The 10,493-nt window shown below is 43.3% G+C and overlaps 1 protein-coding gene across 2 annotated transcripts in view; it reads right to left on the minus strand.

Annotated features, from left to right (window-relative positions):
* The window catches only part of ENO4 (enolase 4), a 45,639-nt gene extending 36,622 nt beyond the window's left edge, over positions 1-9,017 (minus strand). For both annotated transcript variants that reach the window (XM_073354258.2, XM_073354257.2), the window contains exons 1-3: positions 8,715-9,017; positions 3,730-3,858; positions 720-910 (exon numbers count right to left, since the gene is read on the minus strand). In XM_073354258.2, coding sequence (XP_073210359.2) covers positions 720-910; positions 3,730-3,858; positions 8,715-8,870 — 476 coding nt within the window. In that variant the 5' untranslated portion in view covers positions 8,871-9,017. The remainder of the gene's footprint in view (positions 1-719; positions 911-3,729; positions 3,859-8,714) is intronic.
* Positions 9,018-10,493: the final 1,476 nt, after the last annotated feature.

A 10,493-nucleotide genomic window follows, 5' to 3' on the forward strand; every position in this document is an offset into this window, starting at 1 on the left:
GAAATCAGAAACTTAAAACAGAAACAAAAGGAGGTTGATAATGATCCCAAGGTAAGAGCCTTAGGTATCCTCTCAGAGTGGCCTATTTTGAAAGAGTACTCCATCAAAACCAGAGATTTGTAAATACACTACGTGGGAAATTAATCTCAGTGCTGAGGTCCCATGGAAGGCCTTTCACATCACTTATGTCCTGCAAACCACTAGAGGCAGTGGCTGAGCTGCTGGCTGAGGAAGATTCCAACCCAAGCTCCATGAGCTGCTGAGGGAAAGACCATTGGATCAGTACTAACTCATACTGAAATCAATGGAAACACTCCCATTGACTTCAATGGGCATTGGATCAGTTCCTTACATAGATCCAATGTGGGGACTGTGGCTGATATTCTAGGTCATAAGTCCAAAAGTAGGGTGTGTGTGGTGTGTGTTAGAGGTGTATTCCTAACTCCCATCTTTGTATTTCTGCACAATGCTGGTTTATTTGGATTTTGTACAGGCTGGGATGAACTTCATATTATATAAAAATATACAGCAATGGAAATAATATAGTGCAAGGCTTCTAGTGGCAATAATATCCCAGAAATATTGTGTCGAAAGAATTAGGAACAACATTAGAAAAAATATTGAGATTTTGCACAAATTATTTTATTTACAACACAATTATTTGCAAGAATTTGTTTTACTACAGTAAAAATCAGTGGAAAAAAATATGCAAGACCTACCCAAGCAGCTCATCAACTTTACACTGGTCAGCAGGTTGCAGGTCTCTGAGCATTTCATTCAGTGATCCATTTATCCATTCCAGGGCTCTATTAATAGAGTCATTTCTTTCTTTCTCATCAGCATCAATTGCTTCAGGTGAAGCATTTTCAAGGATTTCAGAATGAGAAGAGACCACAATGGAACAAATGCTCTGCAAAATTAATGTGAAAAGCTTACAAACTGTTCAATTTCTAACTTTGAAATGTCACTTTAAAAGATTAAAAAGATAAAGGCTTAAACATAGCCCCCCTCCCCAGGAACTTAATTGATCCCATAATTGAAGCTTTTTCTTGGTTTCTCGTACTTCTGCACTTACAGCTTTCCAGCTAAGATTCTCAAACCATTTATGAATATTACTTATGTGTTAATTCTCCTGTCACATAATTTTTATACTCATTTTAAAGGATGGTAAAGTAAGGTTCAGAGTGATTTAGTGACTGGCCCAAAATAAGGCTCTGAGCCTGCAGTTCTGATCAATGGCAACAGAATTTACACCTACATGGTGTCTCAATCCAATCCCAATTCAGTGAGGCTCTGCATGGAGATAGGGATCAGATTGCAGAATCTGGACCTAAAACAGTGACAGCACCAGGAATAGAACCCAGGAGTCCTAATTTGTGTTTTAACCACTAGAATTCAAGCTTACTCAGAGCTCTTCTTCAGGTCTGCTGAAGTGTGAACATCTCTGTGTAAGTTAGTGTTTTTCCAGATCTTTCGGCAATAGAAATTCTTTACAAATATTACTGACAATAGATTGCCAAATGTACAAAACAAAATTAAAAAAAGATGACCATAGGTAACTTTAAAAAAAAATCAAAACTCTGCATCCATTTCCTCTTCTGAAATAAGCATCTGTCAAAATAAGTTTCATAAGTGTTATTTACCTGGCAATATTTTAGGAAGATGTGCCTATAAATTACATTAACAACTGAGGGTGAATGACAGTATCAAAAAAGTATAAATGCTGGTGAATCATGGTTATGGATATAATTCTGTCACAGAGGTAATGGAATCTGTGACTTTCCAGGATCTCCATGACTCCTTTTGGGGCAGAGCTAGAGCAGCTGTCAGCCCCGGAGCCACCAGAACAGCAGCCCCCAGAATAGCTGGCGGTCGGCCAGCCCCAGGCATGCTGGAGCAGTAGTCCCCGGCCCACTGGAGCAGCAGCTGGGACTGGGTCAGCCCCTGTGGGGCTGGATCAGCAGTGGTCAGCCCCAGCTGCAGGAGCAGCAGCAGGGTTGGAGCAGCGGAAAGCCCCAGCAGCACTGTTTGTCCCCCTTTATCCACCCAGGTACTTTTAGTAAAAGTCTGGGACAGGTCGTGGGCTTCCATGAATTTTTGTTTATTGCCGCCAACCTGTCCCTGACTTTTTCTAAAAATACCAGTGACAGAATCTTAACCTTATTCATGGTACAAAAGCTATCTACTGTTGCAGTGAAAAGTGTCATATAATGACAATGTGACCTTTCAAATGAACTCTATTTTGGTCACTAACTACTGTGCATCCTTTACAGATTTCCTAAGGATGATTGCATTAAGGATGTTAGACAAAATGAACCTTAAATACTTTTCATACTGGATTTAAAAAAAAAAATACCTAAATTGTCTACTTTTCTGAGCATTTTCAGTGAAGTAAATCATAGTTCTACTTCAAGGAGAGTGTAAATAGCTACCATCTGCAGTGAAGCAGAGAGACAAGGTGGGTGAGGTAATATATTTTATTGGACCAACTTCTCTTGGTGAAAGAGAGACGCTTTTAAACTTACACAGAGCTTTTCTTCAGTTCTGGGAGTGTCACAGCAAATATAAGATGGAATCGGTTGTTTAGCATAAGTAGTTAACACATGTTTCAATGGACTATTCAAGGTGAAGGGTCTATTAACATCCCTCCGTTCATGGGGGCGGGGGAAGGGAGAAGAAAAAGTAGCTTGGGGGTAGGGGGTTGTTAGTGGGTTATAGATTGTTATAATAAGCCATAAATCCAGTGTCTCTATTCAGCCATCTAGGGAACAACCTTGGATGCTAATGAGGAATAATGCTAATGTGAGGGGAACACAGAACTAGTCTTGAATTTCTGGAACACACAACAATATTTTTGAATGAAGTGAAACGTACACTGCCCTAAACTCTCAGCATGAAAACCTGTTTATTGACATGAACTGTGTTAAGACTATACTGCATGCTTTTTTTCTGAAATATAGTAGTGTAATAGGAATAAAAAGATATGTAGCTCAGAACATACGAATGAAAATAAATGTATAGTAAAAAAAAATGCTTATACAAGCAGAGCTATCTCCAAGAACAGGGATAGTTCTAAAGCCCTGATCCTGCAAACACATATATGTATATGTTTAAGCACGAGTAATTCTGTTGACTTCAGTAGGACTACTGAGCACATAAGGGTGTGTTTGCAGGACTGGAGCCTCATCTAGCAAATTACCAGTGTAAGAAGACTGAGAAAGATGCCATTGAGACATTTTAAAGAAAGAAAAGCAAGACACAAAACTCATGTTATGTAGGGAGAATGAGTTAAATTAGGGTCCAAGTCTGACAAATGCTAAAAGCTATCTCCTGCCACCATTGGAGTCAAGAGGAGTTTTTGCTTATGGCTGCTATGACTATAAGAGGACAGTTTTTGTGAGACAAGGACCAGGGTACAATTATATGACAAACAACAACATACATGAATGTAATATCAGATGTGGGTCACAAATTAAAATATAAACAAAGCATTATTATTCTAAAAACAGCTAATACTGTATAATAGTCAGGGGTAGGGCAATGTAGTCAATTTTCACCAGAGTTTTGCTACTTCTGACTTACAAAAATAATTCATTCAGGAACTTGATCCACATTTAACTCCTCCATTTTGTCTCATTAATTAAAATAACCCATCATTAACAATGGTGGAGATGAGCATCTCTGCAATGTCCTGTTAGGATATATAACAAAATAAGATGTAGCTCATACCTTCTCATGGTTTTTAACTGTGCAAAATATTTCCACTTCTAATGTTGGTCGACCAACTCCATCAAGGACCTTCCTTCCAATTAATTTGCATATTACTGGAGGTTTTGAAAATTTAGAGAAGTAGTTAGCCTTGAAGAAGAGAGAGAGTTTGATTAAAAAAATCAATTTCTGTGTAAATAAGTCTTTCATTTTATGTTACCATTAAATCCATCCTTGGGTAAATCTATTTTTGTGCCTTGGTATTCATCAGGATACTTCAGTATTCCTATTCCTATGCTGTGTGCTTAAGAGCCATTCTAGGACCTGGGTTTATACTTACTGCTTACAACCTATATAGTACTATTCATTTCTATTCAGGTTCATATTGTGACAGATATTACAGCCCCATGCCATATATCTGAGGACTATTGTATTACATTTATGAATGGTTTATGTATGATTGTGTCCTACTCCATGGGGGAGGGATACGACAGCTTCTCCAGAAATTTAAAAACAGTAGGAGCTGACTACTCCAAGGATTATATGCAACTCCAAGACATACTGCCCCCTGGGGTGGTTTGCATATACTGCTTTAGGCTTGGTTTTTCAGAGACTAGGAAACAAAGAAAGGGTTTTTGGTAGAAAAGAATGAGCTTGAATTCACCTGTGACCTCTCTTTTGATTCAACAAATGGACAGGACCATAGATCCTAGGGGGGGACCAACCCTTAAGGGAGGAGTTGGAAGAATGTTGAGCTATCTGGACCTCCTAAGACTGACAGATGATTTCTGGTATGTTTATTAATAAGCATGTCAGAACTTTCATTTTTTTTTATGTTTTCTCTGTGATGCTTTTACCCTAAGAATAAATGTGCTCTGAGAAAAAGCTGCATGATAACTTGTAATTAGGCTTGGCAGGATTCAATTTCAATCAGTAACGGTCAGTAAACATCCATTTCAGCTGACACACTGCAATTGACTGAAAAAATATCAATTGGTACCAGACAGAGTATCTGTAGGGATTTGGTGTCACTGGCCCTGCAGCAGTGCAGGGAGCCCTCTGCAACCCTGCTGTCATGGGAGTGAGTAAGCTGGTGCTAGCCAGCGGGGAGGCCACTCCACTGCTGAATGCCTCCTGTGGCAGTACAGGGAGCCCTCAATAGCTCTTGTGGCACCGGAGTGTTAAGAGACTCTGTTCTGCCCTGCCAGGAACGCAGCCTCCCCGACACTTTGTGCCTGCAGGGATTGGGTGTCACCAGCCCTGCAGCTCTGTTGTCACTGTAGTGAGGGAGCAGGGCCATGACACCAGAGCTGCAGATGGCTTCCTGCATGGCTGCATGACTGGTGACACCTGATCCCTGCAGGCTGTGCAGGGGAGGCTGTGGTTATCCTGGTCTAGAGAAGCAGAGACCACCAGCCAGAACCGCAAAGATGAGGATGAGCCCCCAGCTATAGGGGAGGCCATTCTGCTGCCAAACAGTTCCTGCTCAGGAACAGCTCCCACACTTCTGGCTGGTGGGTGAGTGAGTGGGTGGGTGGGATTGGTGACATCCAATACCTGCAGACACAAGGTACAGAGAAGGATATGCTCCTGGCATGGAGTTGTTGTCCCCGGACATGGTGGTGGCTCTGTCCCCGGGTGACAACTCCGCCTCATGGCCCTAGTCTGGCCTGAGCTCTGCTTCCCCTCACCAGGACCCCAGCCTTCCCTCCACCTTGTGCCTGCAGGGATCCAGTGCCACTGGCCCCTCAGCTATGCAGGGAACCCTCTGCAGCTCTGCTCTCATGGCTCCATTCACTCACACACTAACCAAGAGGGTGGGAGCCATTCCCAGGCAGGAACTGTTCAGCAGCGGGGTAGCCTCCCCGTGGCTGGGGCTCATGCTCCTCCTTACCAGTCCTGGCTGGAAGTCTCTGCTCCAAATGCAGGGGGCCAGAACAACTGAAGCTTACCACGAATGTTCCACCCTGGGGTCTTTGGCCCCTCAGCTTCACAAGGACCTCCTACATCCCCACTGTCAGCACTGCCCTAATCTGAACACTACCCCACACAGCTGTAAAAAATAAAAATAGTTAAATAAAAAAAATTCCTAAAAATGCAAATTGATCATCAAAAAATCATAAATAAAAAATGATAATCCACAATTAGAAAAAAATAAACATTTAATTCTGCAAAGCCTACTTGTAACTGCTGGCAACCCACTGTTCATAGCCCTCAGAAAGAAAGAAAGAAAGAACAATGCACAGGTGCTGGCTGTTAGACCCAATGGCTTGCTGAGGATATCACAATGTTTGGCAGGGGGTGTGCATCCTTAAAGCTCCTGGTCAGAAGGGTGTGGAACATGGGTCCCTGCCCAGAGACAGGTGATGGATGTAAGACTGGGCATTCCTAGAGTGGACCATTGAGGAGGAATACAGGTGCAGTTACTCTTAAAACTGACACACAAAATAAGCCCCTCACTGCCTCATGGCAGTTGCTGATGTTGCAGGTGTAGGGCACTCTGTCCTTGAATAAGCCATCTAAAAAAGACTGCACCTGTCTGTCTCTAGAAGGCAGAGGAGAGAGCCTAATCAGGAACAACTGCTAAAGCCATTTGGAGGATGACTCACAAGATCTGGTCTTAAAGGAGCATTAAATATCCTGTGATACTTAACTCTTGTCTCTCTCACCAACAGAAATTGGTCCAATATTACCTCAGCCACCTTATCACTTTTGCCTCCATAATATAATTAGAGAAATAATATTTCTAAGTTTACAGAGAAAGCAAATGAGAGATCTGACTTCAAGAAAGAGGATAGAGAAAAAAGGATTGTTTCTGAATGCTTCTCTTGGCATGATGTCAAAAGCTGACTTGGTCAAGATGCCACAGAGGAATCATTAGTTATTTACAGTTGGGTTTCATCTGTGTTAATGTGGTAAATGCCCAAGAGGGAAAAGAAAAGACGAAGAACTAAACCTTGTGGAAACAACGAGGAGTACTTGTGGCACCTTAGAGACTAACAAATTTATTTGGGCATAAGCTTTTGTGGGCTAAAACACACTTCATCAGATGCATGGAGTGGAAAATACAGTAGGCAGATATATCTACACAATACATGAAAAGATGGGAGTTGCCTTACCACGTGGGGCGGTCAGCTCTAACGAGACAATTCAATGAAAGTGGAAGTGGGCTATTATCAACAGGAGGAAAAAAATCACATTTGTAGTGGTAATCAGGGTGGCTCATTTCAAACAGTTGACAAGAAGGTGTGACTAACAGTAGGGGGAAATTAGCATAGGGAAATTAGTTTTTAGTTTTTGAAGTGACCCATCCACTCCCAGTCTTCATTCAGGCCTAATTTGATGGTGTCCAGTTTACAAATTAATTCCAGTTCTGCAGTTTCTCGTTGGAGTCTGTTTTTGAAGTTTTTTTGTTGAAGAATTGCCACTTTTAAGTCTGTTATTGAGTGTCCAGGGAGATTGAAGTGTTCTCTGACTGTTTTTTGAATTTTATAATTCTTGACGTCCTATTTGTGTCCATTTATTCTTTTGGGAGGTACTCCTCGTTGTTTTTGCTGATACAGACTAACACGGCTACCACCCTAAATCTTGTGGGTTTCTAAAGAGAGCTGGTCCTAGCAAAGAATAGGAACCATCACCAAATCCAGAGAGTGATTTGTGAGGTAGGAAGTGAACCATAACAGGTGGAAACTAGAAACACCAGTGTAACTGTGGATGCAATCCTGGTGAATGGAGTGGTACGTAGTATGGAAAGCTGCAGTGAGGAGGCAGAGGCATACCTAACTAACAAGTATCATAAAAAAAAAAAATCAACTATCACAAGCATGATAGAATTTTGTTTGATTTACCTTCTTTCCAGTAAAACATAATCTGGAACTAGTGATCACACCTTATCACAGAGAGTAATGAAACTTGAGGTCAACATGGAACAATGCAATGAATAATGCCTGAGATGTAAGACTTCATTATCATAGAGACATTCGTGTAGGAGGAAGCATTGGAAGGCAATCTTTTTAAAACAGCTTTCTAAAGTATGGTGTTGGCCATTCCACTATTATACGGAGTGGATATTTTATTGGCCACACTAGTTCCAGTGTCTGACTCTGCTGCTGGCTGAAGAGCAAAGGGGAAAGCTCGCCTTATTCTTGTCCATTTCACTTAAGCCCACAGGGATCTGAATACCAATAGCAGCGTGAAAACTAACCAGACTCCCTTTATCTTCATTCTTCTGATGCTTGGCAGAGGTCTGCACAATAGTTGTGGCTGTAGGAGCATCAGCCTACAGTCTCAGAAGAAAATACTTTGCAATCTCTTGTTAGTTCAATCGAGCTAGCTTAAAATGATTGAATAGCTTTGTTAAGGGGCCATCTAATACTGTCGTTCCATTCAAAAATCATGACCCAGGCCTCACACTGTGACATTGTTTTCAAATTTGTTTTAAGTTAAATAAAAGGAAGGGCCATTTTGTCCTCTGATTTCTGAGCTGCGAGGGTGCAGGTTAGGTCTCATTATTAAGCTTTGCTCCACAACCAGAATAGCTAATAACTCTTTTGGTGGAATCTGAAATTGTCACCTAATCCCGAGAATCCAGGAGCTGGGGCTTTATGAAAAATAGCAAAGAGCTGAGCCTGGCGATAACGTCATGCAAGCTGGTACCCTTAGGCTGGAGCAGCATCTCAGGGGAAGGTCAGTCAGGTGGAGCGCCCACTGGGTGATGCCACAGCAGCCCAGGCCAGGAGGCTGGGCACCCCCAGGCCCACCTGCCTCACCCCACTGCCCCTGCTGGGGTGGAGGGGGGGGAGGGGCGAGCCTCGTTCTCACTCCCTCCTGCACCTGAGCAGAGCTCCTAGCCTCAACCTTACTCCGCCCACTTGCCATTTGCGCGGGGGATTATGGGATCTGTCGGGGGGGGAGGGGGGCAGAGAGCGGTAGTGCAGCGCCTGCGCATTAGCCACCCCCCCCCCCCAGTCAGGCGCCTGCACACTGGCCCCCCCGCCGGTAGGTACCAGATGGCCGTAGAGGTCGGCGGGACGCAGGTAGAACGTGGCGTTGAGCGCCTCCTCCAGCCGTTGCGGGACCTCGTTGCTCCGATAATACTCGGCCGCCTGGTGCCTGAGTTCGAGGAGGTGCCGCCGCAGCTCGCGTTCCCCGCCGGGCTCCATGGGGCTGAGAAGGCGGCGGCGGCTGCTAGGGGACGGAGCGCGTTCCCTCAGCGCCGCCTTCTCGCGCGACGGCGGCGGCCGCGGAGGAGGTTGCCTTGCGCGCGCCCTCTGCGAGGAGTCCGGGGATCAGACCCCCTCCCCCACGCTCTCCCCGCCCTCAGCCTGGCAGCCGGGACGCCTGGGTTCTCTCCCCGCCTCCGCCAGCGCGCTGCTGTGTGACCCTGGGCAAGTCGCCTACCGTCCCTTCAGCTTTCCCCAGGAGCCAGACGGGGAAGAGGGTATTTGCTCTTCTGAGGGTGACCAGAGAGCAAGTGTGAAAGATCCCGACGGGGGCTGGGGGATAATAGGAGCTTATATAAGAAAAAGACCTAAAAATCGGGACTGACCCTATAAAATGGGGACATCTGGTCACCCTAGCTCTTCCTTATCAGTGGCCTTTGGGCTACAGGTGACTAGCACATAGAGATGGCAGGTGCCATGGCTGTGTGAACAGCTGGGACTTAATAAAGATGATTGGAATTGCCCTGGCTATGAACTCCCACGGTGCTGGGCTTGCTTTGGTTAGCGAGTCAGATGTTTAGGACTCCTCTTTTTCAAGGTGGAGGGTCCACACTCTCTCTTAGGCGCTTCCAGGGGTTGGTTATGATCTTTAATGCTAGACACTTTCAAGTGAGTTCCCTTGTGTAGTAAAAGAGTCTTTGAACAACAAAATTGCACAAGATTAACATCCTGAAAGAGAGAGACATTATAGTATGTGAAATAATCTAGTGAGGACAAAGCTGCCAAGCGCCCCAGTAACTTTACTTCTGCTTTTAAAAATCCTTTACATTCCATGAAAAAAGAAACATTTCACAACCTGAATGATCATTTGTAGTCTACAATTTCTCACCAACAAACTTTCACTTTGTTGCCTGGTTCGCTGGTAATTTTGTTGAAGTAACTGAAAATGGAGATACTTAAAATGCTATTAGCTGCACACTTCCTCTGTTCTAAAACCACTAGACCTTGCTCATTGTATGTTCACTTCTCTGGGGTGGGTGGTAATGAAGAAAAATCCCTACAGTTATTTCCCTTTGCCTTTAAAATATCACAGTGCTTCTCTGAAGACATAATCCCTCTTCCTATGTCTACTTTTTCAGAAGAATCTTCTGAACCGACCCCAGGCCTTCCTTAAAGAAGGTGCCCAGGGGAGATCTATTTGGATTTTCCCACTTTCACAGTCTAACAAATTGAAAATACAGTTCCTCAAACTTAGTTTCAGATTACTAAAATGTTAATTTCTTGCCTTGTGCCTTTTTATAAGGGTATAAATAAAGCATTGGTGTGATTAAAGCCCCCAATCATCTTCTGAGGCTACCTATGATAGGAAAAAAGATCTCAAAGATTTCATTCAAACACAACTTTAGGGAATAGAAAGCAGTTTTAACAATTATTGGTTCTTACTGAATAACCCATTTGAAATAATAGTAAAAATTCTCTTAGAAATATTTATCATTTTAGTTTAGTGATTAAAAATTAACATGACGTGTATTTTCTTTCTTCCCTTGTATTTTCAATTAACACTGATAGTAGTTGCAGGTATGTTGTAAAAGGAGGATTTATTCTATGATCCTGCCTATTATT

Source organism: Lepidochelys kempii, chromosome 7 (genome assembly GCF_965140285.1).
Source record: "Lepidochelys kempii isolate rLepKem1 chromosome 7, rLepKem1.hap1, whole genome shotgun sequence".
Classification (NCBI taxonomy): Eukaryota; Metazoa; Chordata; order Testudines; family Cheloniidae; genus Lepidochelys; species Lepidochelys kempii.